Below are 16,366 nucleotides of genomic sequence, written 5' to 3' on the forward strand. Positions count from 1 at the left end.
TTTTGCCTAGAATCCAGAGCCCGCCAAAATATGAAACTACTCTATTTTACCAGTTATATTTCCCATTCCTTTTCTTCACTTATCTTGTTTCCAGCCAAATTCACTTATCTCTGAACTAATCCAATACTGTTCTGTGTCATCCTATCCTGTACTTGGAGTACCTTCCACCTCCATCAATCCCTTCTTCTGGAATAGAAATGCTTCCCATCTTCCAAGGCCTGCCTCCAATGCCACATGGGCCAGGTTCCCATGCCACCTCCTTCAGGAAGTCTTCCCTGATATCTAATCCCCTCTCAACCTGGAAGAGACTTTTCCAATCTCAGCATTTTCATAGCATGTTGTCCTCATTACATTCTAAATCACAATTATGGGTATCTCCATCTTATCTCTCCTACTAGATTGTTTGTCTCTTGGTCACAGGGGCCAAGTCTTATTCACCTTTGAATTTCCTCTGCTGAGCATATGGTCTTCTTAAGTGTAGGTGCTCAATAAATATTTTCCCAAATTGTTGAATCTCTGGCTCATCTCAAAACCTGAACTGCTTATGCCCAACTGACCTGGATAAATGTGGTTATTCTATAACTCATGTACTGACAAATTGAGTTCTTGGGCAGTGCCTGATTGTTACAGAATGTACAACCCTATAGATTCAACTACATTTTTGTTGGCTTCAGATATTCCATAGTTTTCATGTTTCGTTGACCATGTTCTTTATTGAAAACTCTATCTACAGACAAACTAGTACCAAGCATTTGTGAAGAAAATATTTGTTATAATATGACAATAACAGGATAACAATAAACACTCCATATAAAGCCAACTAAACAAAATTAGTCTACATAAAAAAAAACATCCTTTTAGCTTTGTGAACTTGACCCATAAGAGTACATTTAAATATTACTTTAATCATTATTTTTAACAAAGTTAAAAAGACAAGAAAAGAGAGACAATATTAACATTGTTAGGGAAATTCCCCAGTTATTTAAGTAGGAAAGGACATTCAAAAAATCACTGACATATCTTTTCATCCAATAAACTAGTAAAGCTTCCAGGGAAATACCAAATCCAAGTGTTCCCTGTATGTGTCACTCACATTTCCTGCACTGTTTGTCAAAGGAATAAAGTTTCAATAGAATGTCAGTTGGTACAGAGATCACCTGATTCATTCAAAGCCTCAAAAGATCCAGGGCCATGGAAGAGAAATAGCAATGAATCATTTTTTATTTTATTTTATTTTTGTTTAGACCTGAAATTTCATAGGTTTAGGCAGCTCCCAATGAGAAAACTCCTACTAATGCAGATTAGCAAATCTTCTGCAATGTTAGTCTTAGAGACATGCCTATAGCCATGGAGAGAGGTTAAATGACTTGCCTGAGGTCACAGAGTGAGTGTCACAGGGAGGACTTGAACCTGTCTCCCTGAGTGAGGCTTGCTTTCAATCCATGACACCTAGCTGCATATAGTACAAACTGTATACACCTCCTGAGTGTTTCTCAGACTTGGAGAACCAAAGAGAGAATTCTCAGAGGGTCATAGACAGGGAAACTGTGAGCAAGCAGCTTGTATAGGCTCCAGTTTATACAAGCTCTAGCCACCAATCTGCTTCCCAGTGTGTTCATTTATCAGATCCTTTCCTATTGCTGTTGACTACCTGTAGACATTTATAAAATATCTATTATGCATCAGCCAACATTTTCTGTTAAGATCATTAGTACTTTATCCCTTTCTTCACATAAAATTTTCACATTTGTAACTTCCTCCAACTCTTATCCTTCTCCCCTAGTTAGTAACCATCTCTGCCCACAGAAATGCTACCCACCCTTTAAGACCCAGTTCAACCATCAACCCACCTGAAGTCTTCCTAGCCCACAGTGCTCTTTCCCTATTCAGAACTCCTATATCATTTATTATTTTACCACTTAAGTCTTTTTACTACTTTGAATCCTTAGCTACATATTTTTTACATTCACTATGAATCTTGTCACTCTAACTGTATTCTATGATCCTAAAACATGGGCACTGAGTCATAGATACTTTTATTTTTTAGCATCCATAGCATACGCTATGCATAAAAGTCATTAATAGGTTAGTGAGGCAGCCTGCTAATAAAGGAAATATTGGTTCCCCTAACTAGGCCTTTTTATGGACTAAATAAAGGGCATGTCAAGCAGTTTCAGAAACATTGGAGTGATACATGAAGGTCTGTTCATTTCTGGGAGGACTGGGCTAACAAGATTTCTTTTGAAGAGCTTTGCTTCTATCCACCCCAGGGTCAATATGGTGCCAAATAAATAATGTCTGATGGATTTGTTTTCCCCACTGAACTGACCAGTTGACTGAATCCATAGGTTGACCCAATGTTACATAAATACACTTGGCAAGATTCCCAGAAAAGACAAATGACTTTGGGAAAAATCACTTCTGATCCCTCAGACTCAGTTTCCTCATCTTTAAAACAAAGAGATTGAGTGAGACGATCTCCAAAATTCTTTCCAGTTCCATCTAACACTCTCTTCTTTGGTCCAAGTACCTTCTGAGGTTTAATATTTTATAGTTCTATGACATCTAAGATACCCATTCCCACCATTCTGTGTTCTGTAATTATAAGACCATTTCCAACTCTGACATTTTATATGTGTATATGAAATACAATCTCAGTTTTTAAGTACTCTTGGCCCAACTTTCTATTGGAGGGAGTGAGGTGAGCTAAAGTCCCTTTGAAGGGTCATAGCATGCAAATGCCTAAGAATTACTGCTTTATAGGAATCTTCCCTTGTGCCAAGTAGAACATGGAGGCAATGGGGACAAAGTATAATATTGGGGGACAAGATGTGAGAACATGTGGATATTTGAAGTTTGGGCTGCAACTCCACTTGCAATGCTTTCAGTTAAAAAACTAAATTTGAAAATGAATGTAGCCCAGACTCAATGAAATCCCTATTATATTAACAAATATGCAACTACATAGAAATTCATATTGTCTTAAAATTATACGAATAATGGTTACGGCTAAAAACATTACTCAGAATAGATTTTCATGATGTCTGGCATAGAGTGCCTCAACAATTGATTCAAATCTGCAATGACTGTAAGAAATTTGAGGGGAAAATGCAACTGTCACAATCTGCTAAATGTTCACAATCTTGGGTTTATTGATCAGCTCAGATGCTCTGTATTTCACTAAGGAATAGTGTATTAGTGATAAAAATTAAAGGAATTGAGGAATCCTATAGTGTAAAACAAACAAATGAACGAACACTAATTTTGAAACAAAAGACCTAGGTTAAAATTCTAATTCTGCTTCTCATAAGCTTCATTACTTTGGGTGAATCACTCAATCTTCTTGAGCCTTGATCTCATCATCTGTAAAGTGCGATTAGTAATACTCACCCTGCTTGCTTCTCAAGTTTAACATGAGGATCAGATAAGCTAATGGAGGTAAAGAGATTTGTGACCATTAAGCATCATATAAATGTCAACCATATTTCAATGGATCTGAGATTTCATCTGTGCTGCTCCTTTCACTAGTGCAATTTGTACCTTCTCATCCTATGAAAGTTTCCTTTATGTCTTCCTGTAAGTCCTCCATTGAGTGGCTGTCCAAGGTACTAAAAGCTTTCCTCTGGTTCTTTTAATATTTCAAGGATGCCAATTCAGCATCCAAACTGTCTGGCTACCTGTTATGCCTCATTCTTGACACATGACTGATAAACTTCTTTTCCTACCATACATGCCCTCGATGACATCTTCTATGCCCCTTCTTTTGTGCAAGTCATCACTGGAAATATCCTGCAGTCCATTTGTCACTATGTATCTTTCCATTGCTCAGTAAAATGAAATATAATGATGAAAATAGGGCTTGCTATTCAGGGAACATTGAAACCACTTTGCCTTGCAAATGTTAAAGTTTTATGTAAAAGTGAGCTATTCATCTAATTATTCTATAAATTGTTATTTGACGAATGTGAACTCAGTGTCTCGTGACCTCATAATCTTTATCGTTTGTCAACACCCATTCATGTCATAGAACCATAGATTTAGAGCTAGAAGAGACATCAGTCATCTAACCCAAACCTTCATTTTATAGATGAAGAAAGTTAGACCCAGAAAGGTTAAATGATTTAAATGTGTTACAGGTAAGTATGTTCAAAAACTGAGATATCTTGCCTTGTGATACGTCTTGTGGTGTGGCCTCATATTGTTCCTATTTGCAGTTGTTACATTTTCATGCATACTACATCTTATGTATGAACTATGTTTTATTTCATGATTCTCTTTCATCTTGTTTCTTCCTTCTGCACTATACACACACATACATACATACATATATAAATGTGTACATGTATATATATACATATGTATATACACACACACACACACACACGCACACATATATATATATATATATATATACATACATATATTTATTTATTTATTTTCCAAGTGCAGAGGAAAATCCCTCCCTGTCATGTTCTTGGAGAATGAGATTTCTCTGAAATTGATGTTAAAATGGCTGCTTTGGCTGAAGGCTTCCTGGAGGTTATATTTTATTATCATGCTCAGAAGCATTGACACAAGCAGAGTTCATTTTTGAGGCTTTTTGTTATGAGTCACACTACTGAGAGGAGCAGTCCTGTATAATATGATAGACAACAGAGACTGCTACAATATAGGGGGCTGTATCTAATGAACCTCTTGCAGAGGGATTCTATGCTAAAGTGGTCTGGCTGCCTTCCAAGGAGTCCATTTAAAACTTATTTTGAAAATGGCCAGATGCCAACCTAGCTAATTGGTAATAGAGCTCCACAGTGGGTCCCTGGATAAGAAGAGATAGCCATCTGCCTGGAGGCAGGGTGCTGACCTCAGTGATTTATTGAGGTTTTCCCCACTGTCCAGAAGGAAATAGTCAACACATCATTATACTGAATTATCACAGTCCTGGTATGCACATTCCTCCAGATTGGGAGGTGTGTGGGGGGGGTTAAAGAGTGATCTTAGACTGGCAAGCATGGACAGATTTCAAGAGTCTGTGAATTGAGATGGGAAAACAATTCAATTTTCATTTTAATTAGCTTCTCAATGAAATTTAGCATTTCCTTCAGTTATGAAATTCTATAAAAATGCGTTATTTTGAAATGAGGTCCATAGGCTTCACCATACTGCCCAAAAGGGCCATGACACAAACAAGATTAAGAACTCCTGCTATAAACTAAAGGTATCAAGCAAACCCTCCAGCTGGTGTTCAAAGGTTGAGACACGAAAACAAAGGACACATGAATCAGCATGACAACTTGTTGAGAAAGGTAGAAGAGGCTCCTTCTCATCATTACAATGAAGGCACTAATGAAAAGTTAAAAAATGGAAACAATTCCAGCAAACGTGGTTAAAAGATAGATGTATGCAGGCCCTTAATTGGAAGGGAAACAGGGTAATAAGAATGATATTCAGTAGGTACATATTGTAGAAAGGGGTCAATAAAAAGGTTGTAGGCACAGCCCAGAAACTGTCATTTCACCATTTCTGTGCATTTTGAGAAATCAGAAGGTAAAAAAGTTCTCTAGATTATGAGATCATAGTCAAACAAATTCTTGTTGCCTCCTCTATTGATGGTCTCCTGTCCATGATCATTGTGTAGCTTGCAAAATATGGTAGTGGGAATACAATACCTCTTTGCTCTCACTCTGTGAATTGTGTGTAGAAGAGATGGAGTTCACTTTAGATTCAACGTAAATAAAAACTTCCTGATGATTGGAGTTAACAAAAATGGAATGAGCTGCCACAAAGAGTTGTGAGTTCACCATCACTTAAGTTAGATGATCACTTGTTGGAAATGATTAATAATATGAGTTGAAATTTAGAGTAGATGACCTCTGGTGTCCCTTCAAGTTCAGAAATTTCAGAGTGTTATGATTCTAAGATAGCCAGTGACTCTTTGGAATCAATCACCTGAAACTGCAAAGAAAAACATGCCCATACATTTATTCTTCCATAGTCCATATGCAAGAGTGGTGTGAAGAATACATGGTTAAAAATATTCCTTTTGGAAAAGGAGAAAAGGTCACCTTAGAAACAAGGATTATAAGATATGTAGGACTGCCCAACGAGGGAATCTTATGAAACATGGGGCAATCTATCCCATGTATAGCACTGGTGGCAAGGTAGGAAAGATCAGGAAAATGCCCTAATGACTAGAGTTACCTCCATGAGTTCTTAGGGTTTAGTATAATCCATGGCAGACTCTGACAGTCAATATTCTGTAACTGGAAGTGAAGGAACAGACCCATATGTCTGAAACACCCAAGCTCTGAGAGCTAAAGGATTTAGGAATCTATGATCCTATTTGGGGTTCTACAATCCTACAAATAATCTTGTGCATCAAGATAAAAATCTCAAAGTTTAAAAGAACTTAAGGTTCATTTGGTGAGGGAATCTCCTCTATTATGTCCTTAATATTTAAACATGAATCACTTCCATGCTTTTGTAGAGAGTGCTTGTAATGCTCTCCCTCTTCATCTTTGCTTCTTGGTACTCCTTACTGCCTTCAAGGCTCAACTCAGGTACCACCGCTTACTGGGGCTTTCCTAACTTTCCCAGGTGTTACAGTTTTTCCCTGAACCCATCCTCCAATCACTTCATTACTTATCTGTGTACATATGGTACAACCTTCCAATTGAATGTGAGGGAAGGGACTTTCTTTTTAATTTTTGTTTTTCAAGTGTCTACAACAATGCTTACACACCATAAATATTTAATAAATCGTTCTTAAATGGAACTGAATATTCACTGTTAGGGAGCTCATTATCTATTCTAATGTATTCCATAGTACTGCTGGATATCTCTGATTATTAGAAAAGTCCTACATCATATTGAATTTAAATCTGCCTACCCAAGAATAATGAATTTGGAATCACTGGATCTAGGTTTAAATTCTGATTCTGCTTACTACCTCTGTGAATTTAAACAAACCAATTGACTTCCCTAAGCTTCAGTTTACTCCCTGGAAAATTATGGGGTAAGATTAGGTAATTTCTAAGATGTCTTCTAGCTATAAGTCATAGGGTCCTATGAAATTTCTCTCATTTGCTCTATTCTGCCATTTGGAGTTAATGTTTGTTAGCTGCTAATGACATACCCAGGCCCAGTTTAGGCCAAGATCCACAAACTATTTTCTCAATTACCTAAACTCAGGGCTGCATGGATCTACTGGTTTTGAAGCCCTTTGGTGATCACTTGGTAGCTTAGCCTTTTAAAAATGAAGGGCCATTTGAATTAGGGATCTACTTTCTCTGGCTGAAACAGGTCATGTTTTATCAGCCAAAAGGTGACTGGCTAAACTAACGAAATCATCTGACTCCTAATAGCTTAATTCTAACTCACTTTGGTTACATGTGCTGAAAATCACACCTCACTTCCTTTTGTCATTAATTGGTCACTGATAATAATAATAGCACCTACCTCACAGAATTGTTGTGAGGATCAAATGAGATTGAGATATGTATAAAATTCTTTGCAAATCTTAAGGTTTCGTATAAATGTCAGTTATAACTATTACCATTATTATTATTATACAACTACCATCTTTATTTTATCTGTCTACTTGAGGAAATAGAAGGGATTAAATGTGAACTTGAAAATAGTGGGATCATATACGGAGTTGAATTTTATTGATATCTGTTCCCCAAATCCTAAGGATCCTCAATACCTAGCAGAGATTAAGAAGACAGAAGAAAACCATAATTAAGTGGGTGGTGTCAAATTACCAAGTTGCTCTCCAAAGGTTATGAGCTACACATTGCTTCCTTTTCTCTTTCTCCCTCTTTATCTTATGTCCCTTTCTCCCACCCAGTTTGGACTCCAAGAGACCTTCAGGCCCAATGGAATTCTTGCAGATTGCTAGATGACCACTTGCTGGAGATACCATAAATGGTATTCATGCCTTGGATTGGGGCTGAATTAGATGGACTCTTCAACTCCTTCTAGCTCTAAGATCCTGTGATCCAAAGCAATGGGAAACCAAGCCAATGACAAATGTTTACAGAGTCCAGAGAGGTTTTCCACAGTCTCAGGACACTACCTCTCCTGAGTATTAACAACTTGCACTATCTCTCCAGGCCTGCAGTGATCAAAAGGGCTTCTAGAAAGCAGGGACTGTTTCATTTTTAATTATTTTTGTCTTTGCATCCATAGTGCCTAGTGCAGTGCCTGACATGCAGGAGACATTAAGTATTTGCTGATAAATTAAATGATCCTTGTAAGAAAGGCTTCAGTGCTCAGGAAAGCCTTCCCATATAGGAGTGGACAGACCTGAAATAATCTTTAAAAAAAATAAGAAAATATGGCCAAACCACAAATCCAGAGAATATTGCACAGCCATAGCAATATAAAGCTGGAGTCCCAACTGGCCTACCAAATCTTCTTTCTTCATACAAAGGTGATTTTCTGGTGGTTAGAGTACAATAATAAAATGAGCCATGCTTTGCAAACTGTTCAGAGACTTCCACTTGAATATTAACAGTCTCGGATGTCCAGCTGTAAAAAAGAGACATAGCCAATTCCCTTTTGGAGCCAATCTGTGGGCACAGTCAGACTGATAATTCTGTTGCCATAGTTTCTCAATAGCAATCCCTTAATGGTGTCACTAGTAAAATTAGGCTGTTTCTTTCTCTGTCCTAAAAAATCATTCATTCTCCTGGATGGTGGCCTGGGCAAATTTAAGCTTTCTGTAGTAACAATTGCTGCCCCAAGGGCAGAAGATTATTTTAATTTTCTTAATCACAAACAATACCCACATGATAGACTTATAGTAGCCCCTCCTATAATAATGAGAGAAAGAACTCTAGGTTCCTGGAAAGAGGCTCCCCTTCCCTTTCATTTTCCATTTCCCATGGTGTTGCACGTGTCTTGAGGCTGTTGGGGGCAGCAGCATTTCTATGGAAGGAAGAAGAGGACTCTTTGATTTGAACCTCAGTGGGAGAGATTCTACTTTCAGCAATTCTTGAACTCTTCTTTCACCTAGGAATTGTCTTACCTAGCATAATTCCAGAAGGAAATTGGAAATAAAACAAGGCATGCAAAAATATATTCAAGAGATATCAAATTATATCATGATCATTTCAAACTTTGAAATATAACCAGTGGGGCTGTCTGTTTTTTTATGTGGAAGAGTTTTAAGTATCCCTGAATCAGCTCATCAAGGACCATTTCTCCTTCCCTAAAAGAGAAACCAGGGAATGGAAATAGCAGTGGCTGAGGAACCGGGAAACCTGGGTTCTGTTCTCTGTTCTACTGTTAATTAGCTATGTGACCTTAGGCAACCCCTGTATGCACCTCACTTTTCTAATCTGGAAAATGAAGAGTTTGGACAACATCAAATCTAAGATAGTATCTAGTTACAACAATCTCTAATTTTTCAGAAGGAGATAGAAAACATCTATTTCTATCATAAAAATACTAGTATTTGAGTACTGTATAACTGTATTTAGTTAACTTAGTTATACAGTACTCATTTCCCAGATCTCATTTCCCAAGTTCTGTCCCTTCACCCACAAAACCCCCCCAGAAAATCCAGCTGGAAGGGGGAAAAAAGCAGGAAAAATGTGCAAGTTAATTTGTTTCCCCTAGTTTTCCAAATGAACTTTGAGCCTTTAGAAGGCATAGCAGTTGCCTGTCAAAACCGAATTGAATTTTCAAAGTACAATACTCATCTTTAGCACTATTCAAGTTTTTACCCTCAGACTTTGAAAGGACTGTGTAAAAAACTGAAAGCTGGCCCTGTTTGTCAACTTTCATTTGTAGACCTTGGTGAGAACTAAATGATGAGGCAACCAGTATCTTGGCACAGCATGGCCTAATTCTATCTACAAGGATAGGGAGAAGAAAAACACACAGTTACTGGCTGTCCATACCAGCAGGATTCTGCTTCACACATGATTACCACCACTCCTTCCATTTAGCAGGGTCAGGCCTCACGCTCACCAGCTGCTTGGTCTTTGTTTTGCTCAGAAGGTGAAGGCATAGACAACGCCTACCACCACAATGTTCCCAATGGTGGCTATTATGGCAATCCATAATAAGATGACATCATTGGAAGAACGAGGTGGGTCTTCCAGTTGGTTTGGCCCTGAAGTGGCTGTGTGCACATTGGCCGATGAGCTAAACAAGGAGTATTCTGTACTAAAGTCTTCATTTGGTGAATCCATAAAAGCCCCTCCCATAACAGGAATCTGTGGAGAAGGATGGGAGAGGGTTAAGCAGAGTTTAAACATTCTGAGCAAATCACTTTGCCTTTGTATGTCTCGATGTTATCATCTTAAGAGCACTGATGATACTGGAACATGCTTTGGACTTGGAGTTAGGAGAGGTTTGAGTCTGAATCCCACTCCTTATTAGATACATGGTCATGGGCATCCTCAATCTCTCTGAACCTCCATTTTCTTACCCACAAAATGAAAATAATAATACTTGTCATATCTACCCCACAGGGCTATTATGAGGCTCAAATGACATAATTGAAATGCTCTGTAAACTTTAAAGCTCTCTGGTCAACTAATATTGCACTATCTACCTCTTAGGAATGCTGTGAAAACATGCTTTTTGAACCTAAAAATTCTGTAAAATATGAGTTGCCATCCTTTTATTTAAACTTAAAGAGAACCTTTCCTTTATAAAAATAGGCACTTTATAGCCACTCAATCCTACATGGAAAACTGAATTTTGACTCAAATTGAACACATGAAGCAGAATTCTGGAGTTGGATCATGAGATCCAATTGTTAAATTTTCAGTCGGAGCCTCAGAAATCAACAAACATTACAAACCAAGCCTTGATTTATTACTTTGTTAATTGTCTAGACTTAAGAAAGTGATTGAAAAAGTATTAATAATGCAGATTAAACTTCCCTGGAGAAATTATTGTTAAACATTTACCAATATACCCCTGAATATAGGTACAATTTTTCCACTATTAATAACTTTCTATTTTGGAGACAGCACTGGAGTTGGGGAGAGAGATTGCTAATGATGGTAACAGTAATTCCATGACAGCTTAGTTTGCAAAAAAGCTGTAAGAAAAGCTATGACAAACTGTAACTTGGAATATGGGGTATGGAGGATGCTGATATAGGAGTGATTACTCCTTTGCAGGGCAAATATAAGCTGGAAACAGAAGTGATCCTGGAAATTTTAATCCTGAAAAGCCAGGAGTCCAGGTAGTTCACAGGGAGCTTAAGGAGAGATAGATATTCAAATTGTTGGGGAAGAAGGAGAGTAATTTGAGGAGAAGAGTAGTTAAAAGGTCCATATATGACATCAATGAGGCTTTAAACAGGATGAAGTTAATTTTAAAGGAGAGATGGTAGCAGAGGTAGGGTCCAAAAATGTCGGAGAAGGAAAAGGAAGAATTCTAATTTCTCCTTGCCCTGTGTGTCAGTGGAGCGTGAGGGAAGGACTAGCCTGGCTTAGAGAGGGTGCCAAGAGATGTGGTGTGTTGACCTAGGCTCGCTCATCTAGAAAATGAAAGAGATGGAATAGATGGACTGTAATAATTATAATCATCGTAATAACTAATATTCATTTAGCACTTTAAATTTTGCAAGGTGCTATACATACACATATATTATTTCATTTGAACCTCACAACAATCCTGTGAGGTAGGTGCTATTGTTACCTTCATTTTACAGATGAGAAAACTGGAGGCAAGACAGGGTCAGCGACTTACTGAAAGTCACAGAGCTAACTGGTATCTGAGGCAGGATTTGAACTTTGGTCTTGATTCTGAGTTCAGTACTACTCATTATGGCACTTACATGCCTCAAAAATGTTGTCTGTCTGCAAAAAGATATGAACTTCACATGGTAAGTTTTGATAGGAGGGAAAGACAGTAAAGCTAAGAGGCCTGTGTGGGTATTCCTGGAGGATCAGGAGCATAAGCACCTGGCATAGTGATGGGGAGGGCACTGAATATGAAATGCATCTGCTTCATAATTCTTCCCAGAGTCAACCACATGCACGGAATCATAGTATTTTAGAATGGGAAGGAACCTTGGTCTAATTTCTTCATTTGTGGGAAGAAAACACTATGCTGATGGCCTTTTGCCCCATGACTCTGTTCTCCAAAAGATAACAGTTACTCTGATAACTTATCTTTGCTAAGATAGGAGAACTCTCTTTAGTCGACATAGTGAATAGAATGTGAGACTTTGGACTCAGGAAGATTTGAGTTCAAATCTTCCCTCAGACACTTACTAACAATGTGATCCTGGGCAAATCACTTAAATACTCAGCCTCAGTTCACTCATCCAAAAAAGGGGTATAACTGTCCCTACTTTATAGACAATACAGGGTTGTTATGTAAGCATCAAATGAGATGATATACGTAAAACACTTTGCAAACCTTAAAGCGCTATATGAATGCTCGCTAGCATCATCATTATCATCATTATATTTGAAGGGCTGTCATGAGAAAGAGTGATTAGATCAGATATTCTTAACCTTTTTGGGTGTCATGGACCCCTTTAGTAGTATGGTAAAGTTGATGGGCCCATACTCAGAATAATGGTTTTAAATGCATAAAATGAAAACATGGGATATAAAGGAAACCAAAGGTTAGTGAAAATAAAGATGTAATCTCCCTAATCCAAGCCCATAGATCCACTGAAATCTATACACCTGGTTAAGCGCCCCAGCTCTAGACTCAGAGTTCCCCAGCTATCTAAGCCTTGGCAAGGAATGAAAAACTTTCTTCCTTCAATTATGCTTAACTAAAGACATCCTTGGGTATAAAGAGAAACCTGTCCTAGATAATAAATGCTAACATCATAACAAGCAAAAGGAGGCACAAAAAGAGCTACCCTCCCACAAGCTTTGAGGATTCGCAAGTACAGTATAAGTCAGGTGGCGGGAAAGGAGAAAACAAAATAATGTTAATAAGAATACTTTATGCTTCTGTAACATTTCAAGGCTTACAAATCACTTTCCATGTAGCTTTCCACATGCTTTCTAGCCCTATGAAGTACATGCAAGTATTATTATACCCATTTTATGGCTAAGGAAATCAAGACCCAGAAAGGTTGAGTAATGTGCCTAATGGCACACAGCTAGTGCTAAAGCTAGGAATAGAATCCAGGTTCCTTAACTTGTCATTGAGGGCTTTCCCTTTTTTCACCAATACATTGCTAGAGAGAAGGAAAGAACCTGCTATAGAGGAAATAACACTGACTTTGGATCTTCCTCCTTCTTTTCTTCCCTTTCCCCAAAATGTGAACATTTCTCCCTTTCACCAAAGGCTGACTTCAGCTCTCTTCTCCTTATTTTTATGCTTTCTCCATTGACAAACTGACAGTTCCAATGATCATCTTTATTCATGTCATTCCTGAGTGCTCTCTCAATATACCATATCTCAATCATCAGTGCTGATCTGTCCCCAAACTCGAGCCCCATACTTTTAACTATTCACCAGGAATTTCTACCTGGATGTTCCATTGACATAGCAAGCTCAACCTGTCCCAAACTGAACTCATTTGCTCCCTGCCCCATCCCCTAGCATTAAATAGGGAAGGGGGAATGAGAGCCCTTTAAATTATCTGAAGAGAGTAATTGTTTCCTTCCTGAATCTTTTCTTCACCAAGCTAAATATTCCTAATTCCTTTACCTGATCCTCAAATGACATGGCCATCAACCTGGCTCTGGCTACATTCCTCCTTTCTTTATCTCAGTTCCTTGGTGAACCAACTCAACTCTATACTATCCTCTCCTCTAAGAATTTCTCACCCTCTCATCCTGTCACAGATCACATTGCCAAATCTCAATCTGGAATTACTCCTACTGCCTGACTCATTTCCTTTTATTTAAATGTTATTGAATGGATATGTGTATACATACATACATACATTATATATATGCATATATATATATGCATATATATATATATACACACATATATATATATATATATGCATATAGAGAGAGAGAGAGAGAAAGAGAGAGAGGGAGAGAGGGGGAGGGAGGGAGGAAGGGAAAGAGAGAGAGAGAGAATCCATACTAACTGGGTCCACTACAAATTTATGTTACATAATCTCAAATGCTTACTAATTTCAACAGGGAATCCTTTTATACCTCCCTGATTGATTCAATATCCCATTCACTACAGTGACTACTATAAACCTTTTCATCCCTTCTCATGCCTCCCTAAGCATTTCTTCCTTTCACCCCCTCAGCTAAAGTCCTCACTTCATAAGGCCATTTGCAAAAAGCTTCCTTTTCAGTCCTCCTCCTCATATCCCAGCACTGAAACATTTCCCCCATTATCTCCTCCTTCACTCTTGCCTAAACACAATGAAGAAGCACTTTTCCTTACCAAGACAAACCCTTCTACGTGAATCCCTCATCCAATTTCCTCATTTATTTTCCAGCAGGTTGCCATAACTGTCATCCCACCCCCTTTCTAATCTTTACTCTTTCCTAATCTATTGGTTCCCTTCTCTGCTGCCTATAAAAATATTCATGTCTCCTTTATCCTTAAAAAGCCCTCACTTGATTTAATAATCTCCATTAGCTATCATCTTCTATTTCTCCTCCCCTCCTTGGCTGAACTCCTTGAGAAAATTGTCTATACTAGATACCTCTACTTTCTCTTTTCTCAGTCACTTCTCAACCCTTTGCAATCAACCTTCTGCCTTCATCATTCAAATTGATCTCTTTAATGTTACCAGTGATCTCTTAATCAACAGATCTGATCAGTTTTTCTTTGTCCTCATCCTTCCCTATCTACCTTATTTGATGCTCATGACCACCCCCTAGTGCTGGAGAGTCTCTTTTCTATGGATTATGATGTTGCTGTCCTGGTTCTCCTCTTACCAATCTGACTGTTTCTTTTTAGTCTCCTTTTGCTGGAACTTTATATTAGGTCATGTCACAATCCACTCACTGCCAGTACCTTCTCTCTGAGATTTTTCCATATAATTCTATATATCTTGTGTGAATAATGTTGTTTCAATGTTGTCAAGCCCTACCCCATTAGAATGTTCCTTGAGGGCAATGACAACACATTTTCATTTCTTTGCGTCCTGGGTGCTTAGCACAGAGCAAGTGCTTAATAACATAGATTCAAGGTTCTTTACCATTCTGGTTGTCTTCTCACGAGTGTCTTTTAGCTTATCGAGATCCCATCCTTCATAAACTTGTGACCCAGAACTGAATGCAAATATTCAAGATGTGGTTTGATCAAGGCAGAGGAATGGTATTGTCATGTCTTCATAGCTTTTTGATTGCCATATCGCACTTTTTATTCCTAAAGAGCTTTCCAGATCTATCTCAAACTGCTGACTAACTATGCCTCTCCCCATCTTATACTTGTGAAGTTAATATTTTGAGCCTAGGAGAAAGTCTTATATTCATCCTCTATTAGGTTTCATCTTATTATATTTAGTCTAATGTTCTGGCCTGCTTGAGATCCTTTTGCATCCAGTTTCTCATCCAGTATTTTGGCTCTTCTTATCAGCTCTGTATCATTGGCAAATTTAGTAAGACTGCCATGGATGCCTTTATCTGAGTCATTGATAACAATGTTGAAAGGACAGCAGATCTTTCAGATGAGTCTAGATCAATCATTCTAACAATATTTATTAAGTACTTTATGACATGCACTGTGCTAAGCATCATTAAAGCATGAAGTGCTTTAATGTAGAAGACAACATGAACACACATAATTATATGCAGAATAAATATGTAGAGAAAAAATGCAAAATAGGGTAGAGAAAGTATTAACATTGAGGTTAGAGATTAGGAAAAGCTTTAAAGTGAGCTGTGTCTTGAATGAAGTGAGGGACGCTATGAATTAGAGGTGGAAGGAGTACATTCCAGGCATGGGAGTGGGTGGTGGGTTGACCAGAACAAAGGTGGGAGATGGAAAACTATGTATGAAAAATGAAGAAAAGGCCAGTTAGATTGGACCACAGAATATAAGACTGAGAGTAATCCATAATGAAGCTGGAGAGATAGGTTAGTGCCAGGTTATATAAGGTGTTAGAAGGTTAAAATGAAAAGATTATACTTGATCCTAGAGGAAATAGGGAGCAACTAGAATTTATTGAATACAAGAGTGACATGGTCATGGCTGCATTTTAAATCCTTTTCTTTCTTTTTGAGACTGAGTCTCCTAATCTTTCCTAGACTAGAAGTGCAGTGGCCATTCATGGGGCCCAATCCCAATGCTAATTGTTATAGAAGCTTTAACCTGCTCCTTCCTCCCCTAGTATGGGCTGATTTGCTCCCATTTAAGTGGTCTGAGCTCCAATGCCAGGGCTCACCATATCAGTGAGGATACAAGATTTACACTAGCTCTACTAGTGTTGAATCTCAGCATCAGCCTC

At 38.1% G+C, this 16,366-nt stretch overlaps 1 protein-coding gene across 1 annotated transcript in view; it reads right to left on the reverse strand.

Moving 5' to 3' along the window:
* Positions 1 to 5,963: 5,963 nt before the first annotated feature.
* Positions 5,964 to 16,366, reverse strand: part of CUNH14orf132 (chromosome unknown C14orf132 homolog) — a 51,935-nt gene continuing 41,532 nt past the window's right edge. The window contains exon 2 of the mRNA XM_021007355.1: positions 5,964 to 10,223. Coding sequence (XP_020863014.1) covers positions 9,999 to 10,223 — 225 coding nt within the window. The 3' untranslated portion in view covers positions 5,964 to 9,998. The remainder of the gene's footprint in view (positions 10,224 to 16,366) is intronic.

Source organism: Phascolarctos cinereus, unplaced genomic scaffold (genome assembly GCF_003287225.1).
Source record: "Phascolarctos cinereus isolate Bilbo 61053 unplaced genomic scaffold, phaCin_HiC Scaffold_2;HRSCAF=192, whole genome shotgun sequence".
In the NCBI taxonomy this organism is placed as follows: Eukaryota; Metazoa; Chordata; class Mammalia; order Diprotodontia; family Phascolarctidae; genus Phascolarctos; species Phascolarctos cinereus.